This window comes from Pomacea canaliculata, linkage group LG5 (genome assembly GCF_003073045.1).
Source record: "Pomacea canaliculata isolate SZHN2017 linkage group LG5, ASM307304v1, whole genome shotgun sequence".
NCBI classification, from domain to species: domain Eukaryota; kingdom Metazoa; phylum Mollusca; class Gastropoda; order Architaenioglossa; family Ampullariidae; genus Pomacea; species Pomacea canaliculata.
Window position 1 is genome coordinate 30,712,836 of NC_037594.1, and position 24,975 is coordinate 30,737,810.

Here is a 24,975-nt window from a genome sequence, read left to right on the forward strand (position 1 = left end):
CTAAGAGAGATAGACTTCACATCTCAACTAGCTCACTCTAGATAATTGTGCATTTTTTCAACGAAGAACACAACGATTGCCTTTGGCTGCCAATAAATAACATAAGGACAACAAATAGCAAACCTCACTATCTATGTGCAAAACCCTCTAAGGAAAAGCTACACTTGGCACCTACACCTAACTGTATTTTGGGGTCTGTAACGGCTTCTGGCTATCAAGAGTTCAAGATGTAGAACACAGCACACTGACGCGCGTGCGGTATTAGATACAATACTTCTGTGTTCCAGAGTGCCAGCAGGCAAAAGATGTCAACACAGAGCAGGAAAACGAGGTCTCACGCAACTAAGTAGTCACCGAAGGTGAGCAATTCCCTTGGTAACTACACCCCGTGGGCAACATGGGAAAACCAGGTTCCCCTGAAGGTGTAGTTGGCCGCCGAGCAAGGTCGCCACAAGTGAAGTACTCCAACCAAAGAAGATCCTCTTCTCTCCATCAATTGTAACGGAGAGACTGCCGATGGCGAAAGCTGCAACAAGCATAGTGGCTGGAGCAGACTTCGTGGTTTCGAACCCTGACACCCAGGACGCACGAACCCAGTGTCAACTGACACAACCTCGAGGGGTCGTATGAAAACTGTTCACTTTCTACTGTGGTTGAATCTGTGCGTTACTTTTAAAAACGTATTTTTAACTCATTCACTCTGTGTTCGCTCCCTTATATATAAAAAAAAACAGGATACGACAGATTAAATTAGACTTGGCCATGGGTCCGTGACATAGGCTTTTCACAATGGAGTGACCTGAGTGCCATACATTGCGAAGCTCACTAATCCGATTGCAAAGGATAATGGTTCAGCAATAAAGAATTTGAGTCTTGGAGTCTTGAGTTTCTCTCTTTATTTATATATACACAGTCTATCCCTGTCTCGTACATAGGTTTGCTTAGTGTGTACTCGCATTGCATTCAGTGGCCAACAATTTCTGTTCTGTATGAGGTGAACAAGAAAATATGCAGCATATGTTTTGGAATTGTAAATATGTTAAGGATTTTTGGAGAAGCAAAATTGTATACTAAACAGATGTAAAAATGCTTCAAGCGTAACTATTACTTAACATCTTCCCCTATTTGGACGCTGTAACAACTTTTAGACAGTTTGTATTCGACCTAATCTTACTACTTGCAAAAACAATATACTCGTGCAGATTAAAAAAAAATCCCGGCTAGAACCTTTCACCCGAATTTTGCAATACAGATAAAACATTGAAAAATGTAATGCCTGTATGGAAATAAAGGAAGAAAAATAGCAAAAAAAATTGCTACTCTATAAATAACGTGTTACCTAGACATAAATACTGAATTATATATAAATAAAAGTGACTATGATTACTGAAAATTATGTATTACTTAACATTATGTATTTCTTGATATTAAGTAGGTTATTATTGTTGTGCAGATAGCAGATAGCACAAGGGATCCAAGGGGCTTATGATTTCTGTACTTGATTTGTGCGAGATGTGAAAAGAATATATCTTTAAGGGTATTTTGTTGTGTAATATTTGTTATTTTTAAACATAATTGTTGACTGCAGTGACTGTTTCTGTCTTGCACCATGTTTCACTCTTATGTTATTTAAAAAAATGACAGGTTACAGGACCATGGGCTGTAGGGTATTAGGAGCATTTTTAGATTAAAAAAATGAGATAAGAGCACAAGCGTGGATGAAATATTTCAGATAACTCTGTGACAGGAACAAGAACTGATCAGAGAATTGTATACATTGTTTTTGGACGGCGTGCTTGGATAACAGATGTACTCTTAAATGACCGTTCCCTTGTGTGGATATGTTGTTTGTTTTACATTTTAAATATTGTATTTTATTTTATTTGTTTATGTATTTGTGCAACAGAATAAAAAACTCAAAAAAATTTTGTTCTGCGTCTGTCAGAGACGTTTTGCTCACTCCTATGAGAGTAACCAGCATGCTATTAGCCCGACATCAGAATCAGGGCACAAGGAATAGTTTACAGATGAACCAAAGCTGTTATTAAATCATCCGACAACCGCCTTGAGGCTTTAGAGGAAATTGTAAAGTGAAGTATCAACTTGGACTTCAATTTTTAAAAATTCTGATGCTTCCGTTTACAATTTAGGGCTACAAATATCGTATACTTAAACCATTTCCAAAACATCTTTGGAAGGTTCATGAAGGTCGTCATCTCTGCTGACCATGTCGTGATGAACTCGGACCCATTTGATAAGAAAAATGTCGGCGATGCCAGGAAACTGTCAGGCAGTTTCACTGACTGGCTGTTCAAAATTTAAATCATAATCTATTCAGGGCGTAGTTTGTATTATTTGAGGCCACTTTGCTAGTTGACTAGGTCGTCCCTTAATTAGGGTCATGACAGGAGTCGTTAGAATGTGATATGCTGCAGAAAGGAGCAGTGAAAACTTTTCACTTTGTTTGGTGAGTTTTTCTTGAACACACCTACACACACCTACAGCACTACACTACACTACACATATTTTATTTGTCTGCTCCTAAACCTTGAAACTAAAGCTAGGGAATGTAATAGTTGTATTTGGATTTGGAAGAGAAGAAATTTACGATGAAAGTGGAAACAGTGGTAAACAATACCAGCGATTGTCATGTTATACCATAACTGTAGCAACATTAATATCAGATATGGAAGACGCACGAATAGCTGACAGATCACGTGACACTTGACAGTTTAATATCCACGAAACACCTGGCCGTTGAATGCTTAATAGCCTCGTCTCGGTTACATGCGGGTAGACCAGGTGTTGAACGCCTCTTCACACGAAGAAAGACTTGCGAGGTTTGAGAGAGAGATACACTATTCACAAAAAGTCAAGCACAAGACTCACAGAAGCTGCAACAAATATAACTACCTGTTATGTTATAAATTTCCTCATTTCACAGAAAGACATCTTTTGCAAACCAATTCCTTTCCAAGAGATGGACAGTCCAACCACCCCATTGCCCACTCCAAGAGTGCCTCATGACGAGTTCTACACCCCTGCACACATGCAGAGTACAAAGATGCAGGCGGTTGCAGATGGTTTGATGGATGATGCAGACATGTTCTGAGGTCTGTTCTCAGACGTGTTACAGTGATGTTATACAAAACTGTCAGCTTTATAAACAGTCTTGTGTCCCACCGTTCGGGGCTGTTCAGAGAGCAATGTTTAGTTCTGTCAGTTGTCTTAAAGCGTTCCTAAGTCGGTGAATGGCAGAAAGGCTTACAAATACAACCCAAATACAAAACATCTTTATTAATCCTTCTCAGTTAAGTGTCTGCCAATTGTTACTATTACACAACATAGACACAGACCATGTTGTCACTGAGCGCAGCGCCGAAAGTAGTTATAAGGATGATTTATAGAGGGTCATTCCTAATGACTGTGTGCTTTACTACAGCAAAAATAACACTCAGTCAACAAAAATAACACTCAGTCAACAAAACAACACTCATTCAACAAAAATAACACTCAGTCAACAAAACAACACTCAGTCAACAAAAATAACACTCAGTCAACAAAAATAACACTCAGTCAACAAAACAACACTCATTCAACAAAAATAACACTCATTCAAAGAAAGAGGCTGGCAGGAGACAGTGTGCCAACAACAACCGTAGCAAACGCAACGCCATCACCACGTGAGTCAACGCCATGTAACCAGTGGAAGCAGGTGTCCATAATCATCACAATATCCACATCATGGGGAGGGTGTTATAACGGAGTTAACAACACATTAGCATTGAAAGTTCAGGCATATTTAAAGGTGAATCAAAGTGGTGAAAATGTGAAGAGTACATGGTCCGAAACAAAAAATTATAGCTACAGAAGAATCGAGACAAGTAAGTTTATCAAGTGAAAACAAAACTGAAACAAAATGACCCAGACAATCAAATATACAGAAACCTTGAGTGGAAGATGTGGTCTACATGTGAAATCGGCACAGATAGAATGATAGAAAGCAGTTATGATATGGTGCGATGAAAAGCACAAGGCAATAGGAGACACAAAAGTTAACGTAGATTTAGAAACGAGACCACCACCAACAACCACCACCACCACCACCACCACTGCCACCACAGAACACCCTCAAGCCATTTGGGCAAGGAAGATCCCTGTTATCAACTTTTCTAATGACGGACAAATTGTATCGATATGCACTGTCAATATACAACGTTTACAGCCATATGATAATAACTATAACGAGGCTGTTGCTGGTTGATGATTAGCTGCGATGGTGTATATACATATATGTATATCTTACTCACCTCTCGGCTGGCGTACGAAGTGCTGTAGTCTGTGACGAAGTAGGAGAAGACAGGTGGTGCTGAGGGAGACGAGGTAAGATTCACAGGTTTGAGCATCGCTGCAAAGGTCTTCACCGGACAGTCTGGAATCCCATTCGTAGACATTTTGAAAATCGTAGTTTCCACACCGACAAATATTATGCCACGATGTCCTCGACTGTTGAGTTGTGCGTCGTCAACAAAATAAGTCTTCTCTCTCTTTCTCTCTTAAGCCCACAGTGATAAACAATTTCAGTTAAAAATAAATGTTAATATCTTTGGAAACAATCCACGTGTAATGCAAACTTTCTTTGTGAGCCTTCCATTACTTGAGGACTAAAACTGTGAACAGCACAGCAGCCGAATTTTCTCAAGAGTTGTTTCACATCTAGCATGATGAATCCAGATTAATGATTGCCTGTCTGATATTCCTCGGGCAAAATGCTCCCTGGGTAGCATTCTGCATTAATGAGTCCTTACCCAAGCTATCTATTACTGAAACCAAATGTCGAAAGCATGATATGAGTGTATGGAACAATGGTTGTGAATAATATATCTGGCCGACTATTCGTCCAGAAGTAGATTTAATCTTTTATTTTTTTTTTTTACCAGGACAATGATCCGTCTCCTCTTACAATGACAGGCTGTATGTCATACTTATAAGTGCAGTGCATTCGCGCCAACCACAGCTAGTATCTCTCCCAACCCAAAAATAGTTCCCCAAAAAAGTAAACAAAGCTGTTGGAAAATCAGCGCCAACTAAAATCTACCTTATCCTAACCCAAACAATTTATTTTTGTATTTGCACAGACAAAAGTGCGTAGCTGTTTCAAATTGTTTTAAGAAAACCTCTGTCTAGATATTTAAAAGTAAGAATCTATCTTGAATGAAATGACCAAAAACCCATCAGATGTCACGTACGTATGCAAAACTGATTTTGATGAATAACGGCATCCTATACATCGACACTAATGTGACTGTAGCCCCCTGGTCGTCGTTGACGTTCCGTTTATCGCTGGCGGCAAGTTTCCGGCACGTGGCACGGAGGATAAGCAAAGGCAACACCACCCCAAGACGATAATCTGACTTGTTGTTTGGTAAGTCGTGCAGCCGACTTTTAATGCTCCCAACTGTTCACTACCCTCGTCACTGAAGTTGGAAGTCAAATGACACTTTGTTGAGGATAGAATGACATGCATCGTGTTTCTCACTTTTACTTTTTTTTCTGTGATGTCGCTCCTGCTCTTTTATGAAAGAATTCGCTGTGGTTTAAGCTACTGATCACCAAACTCACCACGTCATGGTCAGATTACTCTCAAACAATTTACTACTAAAGGATCACTAGACCATAAAACTCTTTGTGGGGCTTGCCGCTTGGACCGTAACCATCAGCTCGACCTACCCTATGACCATCTGTATGACACATACATATTTTAGAAGCGAATATCTGATGCGGGGGATTTTTTTTAGCAAAAGACTACGGAATGTCAAGTCGAATCATGTTACAATTTGATCTGACGCCATTGCAGAAAGAATTAGGGACGAAATCTGCCTCTGACACAAAGACGAAAAACTTTCCGTCTGATTACCATTATGACAACACTTTTTGAACACCCCTTACACTAGGTCATTTCTATATAAGCCTTCAGCTGTACATAATGCTCTTTAATCAAACGTGGATACTATATATAGCACGTCATCTTGATAGGAAGTCGTGTGGCAGGCACGCGAGTCTCTGCACGATGGCAGACGATGAAGATGCAGCGTGGTCTGTGACAGGGTCCACGTCTATCATGCGATGACGTACTCTCGCTGATGCAGTGACAGTGACGCAAAAATTGCATCTTCGTCATCACGTGCGCAAAATCCTTCCCAGAGATCCCTGACAGAGCAGTCAGCACATCTGACGCTTGTGGAAATGTTTAGCCGGGATGATTTTGAACTTGGTGGGAGGCCAAGTTTCCAGCCGCAAGCTATGGCAGCGCGCACGTGAGCCAAGTTGATGAAGGTCAGTGACAGGATGGAGGACAAGACGTGGAAGCCCTTGGATCTCGTTACGGGTGGCATATTGACTGCAGGCATCGCTGCCACCCTGTATAAGTTGGGTAAGCGGAGTCTTCACTTCGAGCCTGGCCCTGCACGCAGGTTTTCGAACCAAGAGCTGGATGCCATGCGTCTGAACGAGTGTGTCGCTCTAGCACGACTACCCAGCGAGATGGAGTTTCACTTTCCACCTAAGGTCAGACGTACTTCTCGGATCACAAATACTATTATCATTGTACCGCTTGCTGTACGAGCTTTCCGTTAAATTTTTTTTTTTAGCAGATACTCCACGAAATAGACTTTAATTTAACGGCGTTAAATAAGTTTTCGTAGCTGCGAAAAAAACGAAGCTAGAAAATTAACAACAAATGTGTGTGTGTGATGCATTTCAGTTTGAAGGGTTAGGTTCAAAGAAAAATAGCTAAAGTGTGTGTATGTGCGTGCAGACTTCCCTTAGTTTACACTACATTCAGTGACCTAAACAAATGATTCCTTATTTGATATAAAGAAAAATCATGACTTAAAAGCTTTGTTCTGCAGCACTTTTCAGACCTCCATTGTTAATGCCTTCTGCTATGCATATTCAGCAAACGGGTGAGATGAAGCGGCTTGCAGACAGTATTCAGCAGTCCATACAAGAGGCAGTTGAGGCCAGCAGAGGTCGCAAGACCGGAGGCCATAAAACCAAAGAAAGTAAGTCAAGGGTCTTCACTGCAGCCACCGACATCAGAGAGGTCTGTGACACGTTCATACGTCAGCCGACTAATGAAGTTCACGTCTGCAAAACACGAGGTATCGTGACCCTGCTCTCAACTAGTTAAATCAGTTAACTGCCTTCTTTTTCCTCCCTTCCTGTCTGCCTCCATTCTTCTCTTCAAACCACCTCCATTCATGAAATAGCTGAGGCCTGATCAGGTTCTTGGAAGCTTACCTCAAAACCGGCGCCTTCATGCCCATCGTGTTTGTTGCTGATTTCATCGTAAAATCATGTGAAGGCAAACATCCAGACACCTTTCAGCAATCCAGGGGGAAGACATCCTTCTACCTATCCACTCTTGAGTCCCCCTCCCCACAAGCTCTATGACTTTTGTAAAGAGGGGCGGAACAGGAGAAAATTACGTTCTTGTCTGTTTTCTTTTTTTATGACTCACTTTTCTGTAGAAATCGACCAGAGGACACTAGAATATCAGCAAATCTCCAAGAGTCCAACACGATCCCCAAACCAGACCAGTTTTTCGCAGCCAAGTCCTTCAGACCAAGCCCGACTCCTGCAGGTGTGCCAACAGCGCCTCGACAAGTGGGCAGCGGAGAGCGACGAGAAGGTGCGCCACCTCTGATGACGACAACACTAAAGCAACCTTTAAGTATTTGAAGCTCTGTTTGGTGATGATGTTGGTATGACTGATTGACTGTTATAGATATAGCATAAAAAAATAATCAAATAAGCATTCGATTAACTTGAAACAATCTACTAATATAATTGTCCATCTCAAGATCGTATTTTCACAATTTTAGCAGGTCATTTGTCTTTGACCCAGGCTTTTGAGATCTTTGTGATGGTAATGATATTGCGACTACCACATGAGATAAAAGGTTGTTTCTCGTTTAAATTAAATAGCTGTTGGCACTTTCTTGGGACTGTTTGAAACAAGGTTGACATCCTCTCATTTCACAATTATCAACGTGAGTGTATGTCGACAGTGATGACTGACCAATACACAGTTATGGAGTCCTCCGTGTATAGTGTTGTATGAATGTTGCAGATAGAGCGACTTGAGCGCCAAAAGCTGGATCTGAGCCTGGAGTTACGCATGACAGCCGAGGCCATGGAAAGATTACGCAACGAAAAGGCCGATGAGGATCACAAGAGACGACGAACTCAGATACAGTTCAAGGTCAGCCTAGGTCACCGAGGTCATGTCTGTTTTCAGTGTTCTGTAACGTGTTCAAATTCTCTTTTCTGTTCCGATTTGAATTAACTTAATCCGACAACCGTAGATACGTAACTGAGAATTGATAGGCCAGTACTTCCATTTTCTATCTATACCAAGAATCACATCCTTTCTTTCTTCTTTCCTTATATCTATACTTTCCCACCTTCTCTCTTCCAAAAGTCTATTCCGTCGATTGAGTTCAATGTTTTCTCTTTTGACATAGGAATCAGTGACCGTAGCTACTCATACTTTGATGATGTACTGATGACAGGAGATGGAAAACAAGCTGCGGCGCGCCGAGGGGCTGGAGATGAAGCTGGCAGCGAGAGATGCGCAGGTCAAGCAGCTGGAGCAGCACGTGTTTGACCTCGAAGACCAGCTGGAGAGGATCTACGTTCAGAACGTGGTGGTGTCTCGTGAAGCTGCCCAGAAGCGCGTGGAGGACTTCGAGCAAATGCAGCAATCCATGGAGAACCTGCAGGCGCAGCTGGAAGAGAGCCAGCATGAGCTGGGGGATATGGAGAACAATAACGCCAGCTTACAAACTCAGCTAAGCAAGGTGTCTAAATCAAGAAGTGGTGGATGAGTTGTGTTCATTTTGTTGTATTTGTGTTTTGATGTCTCCTGTATAAACCCTTTTTTAACTGTACTGTTACACTGTAAGCAGTAGCGTAGGAACCAGTGAGGCAAGGGGGCGGCAGTCCCCTCAAAAAAGATATTGAGGGGGCAATAATACTCCACTTCAGTTCAATTCTTTATGATTTTTCATAAAGTGCAAAAAAAAAAAAAAAAAAAAAAAAACCCGATAGAGAGTGATAAAGATAAATGACAAATCTTTATTTACGAAGGTAACAGAATAAGCAAAAGTTATTTTTTACATCTAGCCCTCAATTGTTTAATTTGACAGGAAAGTTAGACTAATGAATAAATAACATTTAGTGCATGATCAGTTTTTAAGTGTTATAGTAATGGGCGTTTACTTTGGGTGGGAGGCCTGTACTTCGTCTGTAATATGCAAGTGCAAACGTCGTTGACTGTCAGCATGGAGTTTGCACTCCTAAAGACTGTATAGAGACTTTTTTTGGTAGCAAAGTAGTTCCTTGGAAGCAAGGATACTTTTCCATTCAGTTGTGATAGCCATCGCAATTACGTAAAATAGTTACTGAATTGGTCTTACTCCTCTTGTTTATCAGGCACGAAGGGACCTGCGGGAACTGGGTGTAGAGAATGCCAGCCTCCAAAAGCAGCTGCTTCTGTGCCAGACAATAGTGCGCGAATTAGGCTGCAATCTGTGTGCAAGCCGACGCATGTACAGCCGAGACGCCAGCAGTCCAGTAAAGAACCTCTACAACATGGAATGTGATGCTCTGGCTGATGCCCTGCAGCAGGACCAGCCGCTGGACCTTCTGCTGGCCAAGCTGGCGTCCGCACTAAGGTGTGGCCTGGGTCAGGCCTAGAGTGCCGAGCTGAATGTCCGGCCTCTTGCTCGCTCTTCACGCACGAGGTCGCACGGAGATAATGGTATAATGAGGACAAAATGTTTTAAAAACTTTAGTAACACACCAGCCTCTGCATGGAAGTAGTCTGACTATGTTAAGTGTACCCTGGATACAAGGGGAAAAAAAAAACACCAGACGCACAAATATTCAGGTCGATCACTGATGAGTTTGCACATGGTGGGGAAAACAGACTTGGTGACAGTGAGTGAGGGGACAGAAGAAGCCAAACTGAACTTTAGGGGGTTGCTTTCTGGAGATTTGTACGCGATTAAGATTGGTTGTGGTCACATTCGTGACATTTTAAAGTTCAGTTTAGAGCGAAATGAGGAATGAGGTGACGATAACTGTGGTTTTTCTTTCACGCATCGTAGTATAATCTTGATGTCGTCATTGTTCCGAAAAAAGCAGTGGCAGTCAACTTGCCAGACGGTTCATTTCTTTTGTCCACACTCATACCAGTGCCAGAAGACAAAGCTAGTCACCTTCGAAATCTCCACCATCCGTGAGCAAAACTACTACTGACTGACCCAATGAATACTAGAGAGCTCTTATTGGCTGTTCGTTTTAAGGCAACTTTATTTCTCTTATTTTGAGCGTAGCCAATGGTACGCAGCATGCTATTGTGCATCATCTTCTCCTCTTTAGTATATTTATATATTTAGAAAAAAGCAGCTTTGTTAACAGGAACTATTTTGACATTTCGAATTGTTTACGTTTAACATATTTTTTATTTTTAATTCACACATTGCATTCCCCACTCATATATTCCAAGGCTCGTTAATCAGTCTCAAATAAAGGTTTACTGTTCCAATTTTTTCTCTTACCACTCGGTCTCTGTCACTTCATATGTTGGTCAGAGCGTGTGTATGCAGTGTTACATCTCAATACTTACAAGCATTACAATAATTACAAGTAATTGTAATGAATTGTGTGCAAGTGCTTGTCTGATGTGTTCACGCCAGATTCTGGTCATGAGTCAACAAAACGTTTCTCTCCAAAATCTGAAAGAGTACGTCTTTTTTTGATAAGTTCAAATACATATACAAATCTACATCTTTATGGGCCCCTTAAATTAAATTGTGATCGTAAATTAGCTATTGCCAATTAGCTTTCGCTTACAAGGCAGTTGCCATTATCTACACGTAATAGCGCAAAATCAGTATCGAGATGAAGAAGAGTGTAAGTGTGCATGCAGATATTCATCGCTCGGCCAAAACAAATGGTAAAGGAAAGAAATGAAATAATTAAAGTGCCTCACGGATATATCAATTGTCTCAGTCGCCCGATAATAACTCGAACTATTACATTTAGGTTCAAATCTACAACTACCCATCATCACTCAATAAAAAGATCGGCTGCAAGGTACATAAGACACAGTACATCTGCCTCAGCCCCAGTCCGCCATTTCACTCACCCCCCTTCCTCCGGGCATGGGAATAGTACACTGCAGTCTTGAAACTCAACAAGTCTAACGCTTTGACATTTTCCCCTATCACTCGTAATTAAAAACAAACAAACAAACAAACAAACAAACAAACAAACAACCGAAATAAAAGTACGTGTGACCAAAGACAAAACAAAATCGCACAGATTTAGGCCGGAACCCATTTACATCCCCAGGCCCAAGATAAATAGCCTACCCCATTGTCCCCCACCCTTCTCTCTCTCACACACACACATATACACACTCAGCTCTATCTCGATCTTCATGTAGTGATCTTTACATATGAAGCCAATAAGTTTACATTTTTCTTGGATACAGAAATCACAGCTGCATAAGATGGGAAGTAGCAAACACCTGTTGGCTTTTTTGTTAAGACTAATTCATGAAAAATGGACTAATCAATCCATTGAAGAGATCGAGGAGATACCGTGATCTAGGAATTTAACTGGCAAACATTCATAGTTCTTATCACTCATATCGCAGACACTTCGTGGTCGTGCTCCATAGTGATCGCCACGACCCATAACTCTCACTGTACCATTGTAGTGACCTCCCTTTATGATGAAATAGCTTGTTATTCTCATTTTAGCCTATTACATTTAGAATCCATTTTGTTTTAATTAATATTTCACTGTACGTTGCTCTGAAGATACACATGAACTGTAAGTAATCCATTAGATGCCTGAAATATCTTGAAAACTGTCATAAATAATTTTGAAGAGGATTTTGAAATGGTATACGTCGCTACGATAACATGTACCATTAAAAAAAACCCAAACAAACATGAGAACTTCAGATTGTCTGATATTACTTTTCTATGAAAGATATTTCCGATATGTCTTTGATACCATTGCCAGATACGACGATAAATACGAATGCATATATACTTATGTTCATCAGCAGATCTAGCTCAACTATGGAGAGGCTTCAGTCGGTGCATCATGTAATAGTGATATTATCAGGCAAGGGAGGTGTAGGAAAGAGTACTGTAGCAGTTCAACTAGCACTAGCTCTCAGAGCACAAGGCAGAAAGGTAATCTTTTTTTCTTTTTTTTTCCTCATGGACAACAGAGTTCTAGTAGAAAGCTTGTAAGATATGTCTGATGTCACCAATTTATTTTTCAAGCTCAGAGCATTTGAGATCTTATAACAATAGCTAGGGCAGCAGCTCAGCTAGATGTGGCAGGCTGATGCCTGCTTTTTGTCAGAATGCACACTCATATCATCAGACTTTCTTGTAATTCAGTTTTCTTCTTGACACATCACCTGCCTGCATTGTTAGCTCTTCTGAACCCTTTCCACTGCTTAGTATGGACAAGTTTTGTGAAAAATCTCTGAAATGTACTTATAAAATTATATAATTTTCCTTAGTGTTTACTTTGGCATGCATATTTTTCTCTTATTATTAATTTTCAGGTTGGGTTGTTAGATGTAGACCTTTGTGGACCAAGCATACCCCACATGTTTAAGTTGGATGGACAGAGTGTTCATCAGTGCCCAGAAGGGTTTGTATGCTTGAATGTTATTTAAAGTTTCATCAGCTTTATTTATTAACCATATATTATGGATAAGATTGTATTACTATTTTAATCAACAATACATTTACGTGCACTGAGGAAGCTGTTGTTAGGAAATATTATTCACAAAGCAAAGGTTATTGTGACCATTTTAATTCCATTTTCTTGTACGATTTGCTTTTAATGTCTTCTTTTATTTTTCAATAAGGTGGCTGCCAGTTTATGTGGACAAGGAGCAAAAGTTAGGTGTGATGTCCATAGGCTTTTTGCTTGAAAACAATGACGATGCCATCATATGGCGAGGGCCCAAAAAAACTGGTATGGCTGAGTTTATTAATTGTTTTTTTCATGTAAAGATTTGTATGTAGGTAAATTTCACTTTCTAAGGTGAAGCACTTATGCTTTTTCGACTTACCTATCAGCCATCTTTTTTGATACTGAGGTACCATATTCAAGTCTGAACTTGTCAGCAGTTGTAAGCTGTCAAAAAGTTGTTTGTCAGTCTTCTTATTTTCAAAAGTGATCTCTTTTTCAGATATGAAGCATTTTTTGTAAATAGATTGTAAGCCATGGATAGTTGATTCTTCTGCTTAATCATAAGTATCTTTATGCTCCTTTAAGAGCAAGTCCAGTTCTATTAAAAAGCTTTATTTCAAAATGCATGTTGTTCTTCATTACAGCCATGATCAAGCAGTTTCTCAGTGATGTGCACTGGCAGAATACAGAGTATCTAATCATTGATACCCCACCAGGAACATCTGATGAACATATTACTGTCATGGAAAATCTTAGAGCTTTTAACCCTGATGGAGCTATCTTGGTCACAACACCACAGGTACAAAGATTGTTTTGACCTCTTTTGTTAATTTTTTGTTTGCAGATGTTTAATGTGGTTTGAGAGTAGAGTATGGAGGTGTGCATACTTGTAAATGTGTACAAGAATTCATTTACTTGCCATGTGTGCTTGTACAAATGTAAAATTTTCTGATTTTCAAAGAAACTTTGCATTTGATCTTTACTAAACTACTTTTAATTTTAGTTTTCTTTACTGTATGTTGATAGTTTTAAAACAATAGTCTATCAGTTTATTTAACAAAATAAGAAGTAAGTATTCGCTCTGACAAAAAAAAAAAAGAAGAAAAAAGCACTTAATATTTGTAAATAAATTGGAAGAAGAGAATTATATTATTACAACGTATACCAAAATCAAAAATTTCATTAGGAGCACACTAATTTAGATTCATTTGATTAAGTTTGACCTCTTGAGTTATCAGTATTTTCTCCCTTTTTTTTCTAAAGTGTGAAAGAGAAAATCAGGCCAAAGGCACTTTACTTAGTTGTAAGATGATTCATCTACAGGCTGTTGCAGTTGGGGATGTGCGGCGTGAGCTGACTTTCTGTCGTAAGACTGGCATTCCAGTCATTGGCATCATTGAAAACATGAGTGGCTATCAAGTGCCCTCACTGTTCAGTGAGTACAACTATTGATCCAAAGTATGGGGACTCCTCCACGATAGTAGCCCTCTCAAAAAAGTACATCTTAACACATATAAGAAGTTTTTAAATGTTCAATACACCATCAGATATGGTATATTCAGAACTTAGACAGTACCCACTCCTGGCCAGCTGCTATATGAGAACTATCAAATTCTAGCTCCGATTGACAAGTATGTCTGTGGACCATATTCCTAAGCAAGCTTATCAAGTATTATTTAATCTTGATGCACAAGGCAAAACAAAGTAACAAAAGTCCTAGTAGCCTTAGGATCTATGGATTTTAAGATAAGAAGGGAGATAAGCAAACCTGATTTATGTGAAATGTGATAACCCCTGTCCTTGTATACCGATGCTAGTCTGCATGTGAAATGTGTTTTGATTCAGCATATCAGCATTAGGGAGAGGTCATAACAGGTGCACACATAGATGTATGAAGGATAAGAAAAAGTGGGGTATAAATGGATAGGTGAATGGATGAGTGGGTGTGTGAGAGGACTGCTATTCAGTGTATACAGATCATATGTATGTATGATAGAACGAGACGAGTATGAATGGATAGGTGATTGGAAGAGTGAGAAAATGGCTTATATATGCTCACCCTGTAAAAGTGACAATGGCTGAAATGGTCTTACGTCAATAAAATGTTCGAGTTCGAGTACAATTATTGCTGACAGTTGGAAAAAATAAATGGTATTTTCCTCACTTTCGATGAGTGAAACTTATTGGCACAATTTTTGACCAAGTCTGCATTGCTCATTAAGAAAAATTGTCATTTAGGTCACTGAGTCATGTACAGCATAATGTTTCATTCAATGAAAGCATATATGAGGGTGATTCCATAAGAGTAGTCATGCGCTACATAATGATATGTCTATCAACAATAGACTACATACATGTACACTCTATATGTTTGCAAAATGATGAAACAAAACATTTCTTAGAATCTATCATTAAGCAACTCATGACTGTAATATCTTTATCATCTAAATAGACTTTGATCACTTTTTAAATTGTTTTCAGGAGTGTACCAATATTTTTTCATCTGGTGGAGGTGAAGAATTAGCTAAGCAAAGTGGTGTTCAGTTCTTGGGTAACTATATCTTTCGGACAAAATAAACAAACAGTAGATATGCTTTATGTAGCCTGGCCTTTTTTTCTTGTCTTATGGAATGGACTTGTGCCCAAAGATTGCTAACTTCTGTTAATACTTTGTAATAATATTTAGAACCTTTCAGTGCAGATTTGATTAGTTTAACTGATTCTGTTGTTTCTGGAGCTACATTATATATTTAAATGTATTAGTTTTACTATTACTTCCTCTGACATTTATGGTTTAATGCTGCAATATAAATAAGCATTTAGCAAAAGTTAGTTAAATACAAGTAGCTAATAAATAAGAATGATATATTTGCATTCTTTTTTGCAGGATGCATCCCAATTGATCTGCAGCTGTCTCAAGGTCTGGAAATAGGAAAAGAAGTGTCATCAGCACCAGTCATGGATGCTATCCAAGAAGTGGCAAAGAGACTTATCATGCTTGACAAAGACTTGCCTTGAGAATCATTAAATTTGTCAGTTTGTCATCAAAAGGCATTTCAGGTCTTCATGAAAGTGTGGTCAATGTTTCTTTTTTAAATGCGTTAAAAAGTACCTTTATAATCAAGAAAAAGTCTGACAGTGACTGAAGATAAAATACCCCATACATCTCTAAAGTTTCAAGTGCTTTTCAAAAATTTACGAAAAAGCTGTTGACATATAAACAGTTGCGATACGTTTGACTGGAAAAAAAAATATGTTGAAATGAATCAATACTAAACTGAATTATTAGAAAATGTTTGTGTGTTTGGATATGTCTAGACATGCAGTCAGCGGTGAAACTGATGTGTGTGCATGTGTGCAGGTATTTACGTGTGCGCTGACCTGGTTATACCATTAGGGCAAACTAAGCAAGCACCTGAGTCACAATGGGTGTGTGTGTTGGGGAGGGGGAGAGGGGAATTCAAAGATGTTTTTTATAAGTGATGAACATAGTGTACATGACTGCTCATGATTCCTGTAAATCACAGCTGTCTTAACTCTTCATTAATTTCACACTTCTAAGTGTCATTAAATCATGCTGACAGCCTAATGATGGAAATCTGTTGCACAGTTAAATCAACAGTATGTTGGGTTCAAATGCATTAAATTCCTCTTAACCTGCTATAAAATAAATATGTCAAAAATCCTTTCTTAAATTATTAAATGTTTTACTGGTAAATATGCCCTCAGATATGATCTGCAAATTTAGCAGAGAGCTATAATGAGATCATCTGTATAGCTAGCAGAGAACTATTATGAGATTGACAGATGTGATTTATGATGATAACCCTATATACTTTGAACTACTGCGCTGTAAAGACAGCTGATGCTATCAAACATGGGAACGTTTGTCTTCATCTCACTCCTTTGTTTCTCGCTTGCTTTTTCATGGTCTTTTTTTCTCTTTCCTTGTTTTACCATGTATTCACAAAAGTTATGAGAGAAAAGTACCTTGAATGGTTAGAGTGACAAAGAAATTCTTTTACAAATGCTGTTCTGAAATAAAATGTCTGAAAACAATTATGCATAAATATAGAATCTTGCCCTTCACATAAAAAAATGCTTCAGGATCATTTTTGACCATGCAAGTTTCTGTAGTCAGTTGAGAACAAAGTTTTTGAAATTGTTAAAATTATATACATCCACAATACTTCAAGAACTGCAGATTAAGGTGGCTGCCATATCCACTGAGCAGTTACGTGTTTGATTCACGGAATTGGAAAGAATAACTCTTCACAAAGGCAAAAAGCAAAGAAAGTGAGATTTTTAGCCTTGATTTGATGAGCAAAACATTGAATGTATTATAATTGTTATTTTGGCATGGTGCAGCACTTATATAATTGTCTTATACCCAGGGTGCACCAGTCCTCTCTGTGTATGTGGAAGGGTTGTATGCCTTATGAGAAGGCACAAGGAGATGAATTAACTTCTTCATTTTCTTATGCATTTCATTTCCATGTGTTTACACATACTAGTGGCGTCAGGGTTAGGGTTAGGGCGTGCATGAGAGACTGGTATTTGTTGAGGACTTAAGACTTAATAACAATAATGATAAATGTGTTATTTTTATGTAGCACATGATCATGCTCAGTGACTGATATAAGGAAACATGGACAGAATACGAAGGACTGAAGGAGAAACAATAGTGCAGATAAATAAAATAAACATAGAAGACGCAAATAGGGATCTGTGAACAAACAGCTAGTAAGGATGGAGATCGAGTATCATAAATCTGCAGAGGAAGACTAGCTGGCAAGCAGGCTAGTCAATAGACTATAATCATAAGTATTGACAACTAATCAACAGTCAAAGGAAAGGCTTAACAAATGGACTAGCGTCGTGTTGACTGGTTTAAGAAAGAATGCAGATGGAATAGATGTACGATTTAGTGCACGTTTTGGTGGGAGGGAGGGCGACCGCGCAAACAAGTGCTCCGTCGGGGTGAGACAGTCCGTAATTTTGTACAGCCCTGCTCCGTATGTTATGGTGGCTTCTAAAGACCCCGCAAGTGTATCATCACCTCATTTGACTGTGTTATAACATATAAAATAACTGATGCTGATATTCCGTTTCATAGTCTGCGATGCGATCTGTGGTTGCACTACGCTGGCATCCTTGTGCAGGGGACATAATTTAGTAAGCTCCCTTCTGACAAGGGCCGTAACTACACGGAGATGTTACACCATGGAGGATATAAGTTCGTGGTTACGCCTTCGTCAGCGTCAGGCGTCAAGTATGTTCACATTTTCTTCGTGTAAGGATGTACATATAATTGATGATTACAAAAGCTAAATGTTTTTGTATACTGTTCGATAGTCAGTATTTCCTGTTAATACTACTACTGCATGACTGGAGCATGAAAACCAAAGCTCGTGGAAAAGGCAGAAAAATGAATGACGGGACCCCACCTCATTGTTTTGGCAACTTTCTAGCTCTGCTTTTTGTAAAGTAGCTTTTTCGTGTAAAATATTATATCACAGTTTCGATACTTTTTCGGGCATTTGTCTTATTCTTAATTAAAAAAATCATCAACAGATGTTAGCAGCATTGATTCAAGTACTTGCTACGTTGTCATCCTTATCGTCGTACATCATTTCGTTTTTTGCAGATTTGAAGGAGCAATAAAATGGAAATAGTTATACAGAAGACTGGATCAAGACATTTACATTGAAATAGTCTTCTTGTTAGGAAAAACAGTAGCTCTATATAATAAAGTAACTAAATGAACACCAGAAAAGCCGAATTGTAAATCTAATTACATCAAACGTTGGCCTTAAGTTAAAATCACATAATATAGACCATGAAAGACATTTGTCTTTCTAGTCCTTAGTAAATCATTTCTTTTACATTGCCTTATTTTCTGTTTGTTAAAATTATATAACAAAACCTAAATTAGGAAACATGAAAGTTCATCTATCTTTAGAAACAGGGTATGGCTCAATATCCTTTTTCACATCTATACTTCACAATGTTTTTTTGCTGTACCATGTGGACATCTTTGTATCTGTGTATAAGATTGACAAAATGTCCTTTTGGTTAGGAGAGACAGTTTTCCTTTTATGGAACTCTTTGAATGACCCACTGTTTGGGTGGATCAGTGATCAGAGTTATTTAAATAGCAACAGCTGTACTCATAATGTTGTTGAGAAACGCTTAAAAGCTCTGCAGAATAATGGCCCACTTCTAGCACTGACCTTTCTAGGGTTTTGGTTAGGGTGGGCTTACCCATGGCTTCAGTTTGTTTTGTGTCTCTGCCTGTATGATGGCTTCCTGACTATGGTGGATCTACATCACTCGGCCCTCCTTGCTGATTTAGCAGTGTCTAGTGAAACCAGAACTAAACTTAATTCACGCTGCTCTTTCTTTGCCATGCTGGGATCACTGTCAGTTTTTGTATCTTACATGCTTTGGCATAAAGAAGATCTGACCAACTTTAGAATATTCTGCCTCATTCTGTCAGTAATATCAGTAATGGGATTCATCATTGTCTGCAAAAAATTGAGACATATCCATGCAGCTAGACAAAAACAATTTTTGGAAGGTCCAGAAATGAAAGAAAGGTTGGTACTTTAGTCAACTTATACATTTTACTTTTTTGGTGTTAGTATATTTTCTGATCTTTGTTTAAGAGGTATAAAAGATGCATTTGAATTTTCTTGCAAGAACCTATATTATCAATTTCTTTTGATCTCATTTGATCAAATAAAAAATTGTAAGCAGTCTGAAAATAAGCAAAAAATTAATTTTGTAGCCTATGCATGTATTATGATGTATATTTGTGTTCATATGTATATGTGTGTAAATACACACATATCAGTCTATATTTTAAACAGTATTTACATTTTGAATGTGAAGGATCATCTGAAGAATATTTCTTCTTCTGAACATATAAACATGAGATCTAATTTGCGTGTGAACTATTTAACTTATCATACATATACCATCATTACATGCATTTTGACATGTTATGACATTTATTAAAGCTTCATTTATGAGATTGTAACTCAGATGCCATTGGCTTTTTCATTATTTTTGATGGTTGTAAAACTCATATACAATGTCAGTCTTGAAGGGCATGAAGCTGCCATTGGATCAAGCACAACACTGGTAAAATACATCAAGCAAATCTTTTCTCATAAGAACTTCATGTGGTTTGCTGCCATGAATCTTGTACAGGTATGTGCTTGTTTAAGTTTTAATATGTATAAAGTAAAATATAAAACTGTATTAATGTTTTAAGATCAAGCTATTTATATTGTGCACTCTAAAAACAAAATATAGCTGCTAATGTAAAACAATTGTTATGCCATACTCCTATTTGGCAGATGTTACTGTGCTGATCATATTTGTTTATAGCTATAGATGTTTACATTTTGAGAAAAAAAAAATTTGGGGAGTGCACTAATTGCACTTTAAAAACAATACATTGGCATTATGGTTCATTAAGGATTTATGTGTGGGAACAACTGTCTTCGCTAACATCAAAACAACAGACCCGGACGAGGGCATAGGCCACACAGTTTCATACAACATGACTTGTTTTACATTGTTTATTTTGTTTTTACTGTGCAAAGAGCATACGTATGAATGGACACCTGCGCATTATAAATGATCATCATCATCATCATCATATGTAGAAGATTTTCTTACTATATTGAGGATTCTGGATTTTCTTCAAACTTGATATTTAAGACATTAATTGATACTTGAGTGAGCCTTTCATCATCTTGATTTGATTGTATGTTTATCTTCTTTATGATTGTAGGTTTTCCACTGTCACTTCAACAGCAATTTTTTCCCTCTTTTCCTGGAGAATCTGCTTGGTGATGCTGTTAGTCCTACAGTTACTTCTTTTCTTTTAGGTAAGTTAGCTTATGAATTTTATAAAGTCTTTAGAAAGTTAAAGGGGAAAGACAAAGTGAAGATTTGATGGATTAATGGCATTAGGTGCAGTGAACTGTAGTGATTTACTGTCAGACATGGAATGAGGAAGACAAATCCCACCCCTCACCTTTTGCCATCTGTAACCTTCCCCATTAAATCAGGGAGCTGCTTGGGGACAAAGGAAAATGTCCAGTCACTTCTCCAAGGCATCTTTTAATTCCCGACCTGTTTTGAAGCTCTTGGGAGCATGCTGGTCAACTTGATTTTAGAATCTTTAGCAACATTTTAAAAGGTTTGATTGGTGAGAACAGCTAAATCATCTTGTAACCATAGATTTTTGTTTTGTGCATTGGCTTTAAATATGCTGGACTGAGTTAGCTATTGATTATTCTGCCTGTATTAACAGATAATGACTAAACATTGCAGGACTACTACTAGATCCAGTGCTCACAATTTACTGTCTTGATTACAGAATCTAAATTTATGTTCATCAAGTAGTTACGCTCTGCATGTGTGAGTGTTGAATACACATTTATGTGCTGTCTTATTGCAGGTCTGTCATTTGTAGCACCTCATATCAACAATCTATACTTTCTTTATCTGTGTCGGAAGTGGGGAGTATACTTTGTGATTCGCATGTTATTTGGTGTCAAGCTCTTGATGGCTGTTTTCATGCTGATAGTAGGGCCAGGCAATCTTGTTTTTCTCTGCATATTTATTGCAAGGTAATTGATTTTATTTTTTTATTATCAGTAAGCACTAAAATATGTTTTAGTTTAAGATCAATGAGTAACATAAGGTATATAAAAAAAGCTGTAGAGGAATATTATGTGAGCAGAGTCAAAGACTCATCACTTCTAGCAAGTTGTTATGCTGACTATATTTACAAGGTTTTGTAGCCAGTTATCATGCCAATTATACTAAGGTCTTATAGTAGGAAGAGGTTTTCTATTCTTCATATTGCCTAAGGCATGAGACAAAACAGTGTGACTTTTTTTTTGTACTATAGTGGTGCAGAGTAACTTGAGATGGAGAGACGTAACAGACTTCAGTTCAGCAGACACCAATTTAGACTTCAAATGTCAGTAGTGTGTGTCTAGTCACTGAATGTTTCAGAGCAGCTCAATTCTTGAAAAGAAAATAGTAAAGGTCTATATCCTTGTGGCTGAAGAGGCATTGAATCTTACAGGTATATGTATTCTTGCAGTAACCGTGTTTTCACAGAAGGAACTTGCAAGTTGCTGTCTCTAGTTATCAGTGACCTGGTGGATGAGGATTACATGTTGCACAATCGTAAACAAGCAGTTTCTGCGCTCATCTTTGGAACAGCAGCATTGCTGTCTAAGCCAGGCCAGACTTTTGCACCACTTATTGGTACATGGGTCCTTGCCCTACAGACAGGTAAGCATACCAGTCTTGTGGTTTGTGCCAGTATCTCAGGAAATGACACTGCAGGCATATTCATCTTACGATTGTAAAAAAAGAAACGTTAAAGTACATTTTTTCTGTGTTTATTTTCAACCAGAACCAAGATATTATGGTTTGTGCCTGATCATTCTGAGGCCAAGCTAAGCAAACAGAATCATAATTTTTTTTTTCAGTGAATTTAATTACTCTTTTTCATCAATTTTTCAGGTCATGATATTTTCCAGTCTGGGCATGAAACAGGTTCAGTGAAAGCGGCATTTGATGGGATGAGTACAGAACAGTGGGTTAACCACAGGCTTGGTTGCTTCCACCTGCTGGTTTATGTATCTGTGGTGTGTGCTGGCCTGCAGCTGCTCTTTTGGCAGCGATTCACATTACGTGGAGCCAATCTTGTCCGGGTGAAGACAGCACGGCGAGGCCAAGACCACAGTCATGTTTGATGTTTATTTGGGGTGCAGACAACACAGCAACGCCACAGTCATGTTTTGTCCAGGGGAAGACAGCATGGCACCATAACAGCTGTGTGGAATCTTTCGTCAGCAAAATCAGAAGCCTATGTATTTTGATTAACAGACTCATCACAGTTTGAGCAGTAATCAAAACTGATTTGGTGCTATACTACAGGCACGTTCTTACATAATCATTCAAAGATGAAGCGTTTATTATGTAATTACTGTTTCAGAATAGAGTTAAAAATATATTTTATGTATAATTTTTAATATTGTAGATCACGTTTTCAAAAGTGCATTTTCTAAGCAAGTGTAAGGGTATTTTCTTTAGCTTGCCTGTATACCAGAAAATTAAACTATAAAAACATCGAGTACTCTGACACTGATATTTTCTTGAAGATTGTTATGAATACATTGCATTATCCAATCTGAGCATCAACTCACTGGGCCTGGCTCTTGACTATAATTACCCTACATCCTCTGGTTACTTCATATTAATGCAATCAATAGTGGTCAGAATTACACAGTAATGGCTGTGTCCAGTGTATGCTAATTCTATTAAGACAAAAATCATTGTTTATAAAATGTAAAAATATTTGTTTCTATGCATTGTATTGATAGTGGCAGCACTGGCTTGTTTATTTCAAAATAATTTATGTAACTTTGACAAATTGTTTGCATTTCTTGTAAAATACCTTTTTTTTAACTTTTCTGAGTTTATTATGTACCATAATCAAAAGTTCAGTTTTTTTAAACTTGTTAAACAATGAAGGTAAGATTTTTTAAAATCTTACACACCACAAATTTCATTTGCCAGTTTTAAGTCTGTAAAACCTTATGGAGTGTGCAGTAAAACATTCCCTCACTACCAAAAAAAAAAAAGCATCATTTCAACAGATGTGTTATATTTTCGCAGTGTTGAAAGAGATGACAGATAAACTGCTGCTTTGTATTTTGTAGGTCGCACTGATATTCCCTTATAACATAGTGTGACATAATGGTTATTGAATTCTGTTAAGACTTGCTGAATTTGACAGCAATTTTTAGTGCTTATGTTGAATATTTTCTGTGTGTGGGTGTGTCTCAGAGAGTTACTATTTGACTTTCTTCTGCTGTCTACTTTTTGCTTTTTGTAAAGTTACAAATAGTACCTTTACACAACTTTTACTCAGATCATGTAAGATCTATTTATTTGCTGTTGTTTTAGAATGGCTGGAAACACATACTCCCCGCACCCCCCATGTTCGCATCTGTAAAGAGGTGTAGCTGAAAAGTATTTTGTGTGACATGCATGATTACACTCATTTACAATAATGCTGTGATTTAAATAAGGTATACATGCAAACTAATGGAAATTATTTACTTGTTAGAAGGAATGGTGGAAAGCAGCTAGTTATTTAGGTCGTTGTCATGGAATGGTGTTCCAGGACTAGTGAAGCATTTGTAATCAAATTAGTGATATGGTCCTTGCTGGAAAAAGGGGAGAACACAGTATAACTTGGTATTCACTGATAAACAATTGTTTGAAATTATTTTAATATCAAGTTCCTGTCAGTGACATGAACTGCTGTGTTTAATGATTTGTTATTGTTTTATGCTGTTAGTATCAGAGGCCACCTCTTAGTGGAAACGAAATATTTTCATTATGTCTGTCATTCTCTTAAGGGTGCCGTCAAGATTTTAGCATTTCTTTGTCATTTAAGGAGAGATGTCAATCAAAAAATATGAGTAGGAAGAATAAAGTTTTTTTAATCCATCATTGTCATTATGGTGAAACATTTTGGATGAACCAATGAGATGGAACATCTGAATATTTCCTAAATAGGCCAGCAGATTAAATGGGTATGGAAAGCTCTGATTTAGATTAAATTTAAATATTTTCCTTAAACTGTAGACATCCTTGGACTATTAAGTATTCTAAAGTCAGTAAGTCATGACACCGTGGGCGGGGTTTTTTCCTGCAAATAGAGAAAGATGGGTAGCACATGTAAGTTCAGTTTTCAGTCTATTTAGAGGATAAGCAAATAGCCCAGTGGTTAGAGCACTGGCATCCAAACTGAAAGGCTGGTTCGATACCCATGTGGTGCAGCAAACTTCCTCCAGTTGACCCATCTGAAAAAGTTAGGGGATGACTTTTACACTTCCTTTTTACCTATTTAGGACCACCTGCTTAAACTGCCATGAGTGATGCAGACAACCTTTTTAAGTACTTCCGAAAGCAAAGGGAGAATGGAAACAGGAAATTTTTAAGGCTCTTATAAAGCAGCTTCTTTATGGCTTTACAAAATACACAGCACAACACTACACATGACTCTCCACTTTCCCACTTTTCAGCAGAAGCAGCATATAGACAAATCTGACATTTCTCAACAAT

The 24,975-nt window shown here is 38.1% G+C and overlaps 4 protein-coding genes across 4 annotated transcripts in view; 3 read left to right on the forward strand and 1 right to left on the reverse strand.

Annotated features, from left to right (window-relative positions):
- LOC112563804 (5'-AMP-activated protein kinase subunit gamma-1-like) overlaps window positions 1-4,469 on the reverse strand; it is a 93,793-nt gene extending 89,324 nt beyond the window's left edge. The window contains exon 1 of the mRNA XM_025238154.1: window positions 4,311-4,469. Coding sequence (XP_025093939.1) covers window positions 4,311-4,454 — 144 coding nt within the window. The 5' untranslated portion in view covers window positions 4,455-4,469. The remainder of the gene's footprint in view (window positions 1-4,310) is intronic.
- A 1,721-nt stretch (window positions 4,470-6,190) lies between these two features.
- On the forward strand, window positions 6,191-10,630 carry LOC112563806. The gene is made up of 6 exons (XM_025238164.1): window positions 6,191-6,567; window positions 6,959-7,163; window positions 7,533-7,693; window positions 8,135-8,266; window positions 8,577-8,864; window positions 9,499-10,630. Exons 1-6 carry the CDS (start codon window positions 6,331-6,333, stop codon window positions 9,760-9,762), a joined length of 1,287 nt encoding a protein of 428 aa, XP_025093949.1. The 5' UTR covers window positions 6,191-6,330; the 3' UTR covers window positions 9,763-10,630.
- Window positions 10,631-11,751: 1,121 nt separating this feature from the next.
- Window positions 11,752-16,487, forward strand: LOC112565090 (cytosolic Fe-S cluster assembly factor nubp2-like). Its single transcript, XM_025240346.1, is given in 9 exon segments — window positions 11,752-11,910; window positions 12,149-12,281; window positions 12,665-12,753; window positions 12,974-13,083; window positions 13,446-13,600; window positions 14,125-14,217; window positions 14,219-14,236; window positions 15,283-15,352; window positions 15,689-16,487. Coding segments are annotated over 8 exon segments (783 nt in total). The 5' UTR covers window positions 11,752-11,910; window positions 12,149-12,164; the 3' UTR covers window positions 15,820-16,487.
- A 1,491-nt stretch (window positions 16,488-17,978) lies between these two features.
- Window positions 17,979-24,358, forward strand: LOC112563594 (transmembrane protein 180-like). Its single transcript, XM_025237702.1, has 7 exons — window positions 17,979-18,073; window positions 18,449-19,400; window positions 19,905-20,016; window positions 20,606-20,702; window positions 21,278-21,449; window positions 21,932-22,125; window positions 22,360-24,358. Exons 2-7 carry the CDS (start codon window positions 18,742-18,744, stop codon window positions 22,590-22,592), a joined length of 1,467 nt encoding a protein of 488 aa, XP_025093487.1. The 5' UTR covers window positions 17,979-18,073; window positions 18,449-18,741; the 3' UTR covers window positions 22,593-24,358.
- The last annotated feature ends 617 nt before the right edge of the window (window positions 24,359-24,975 follow it).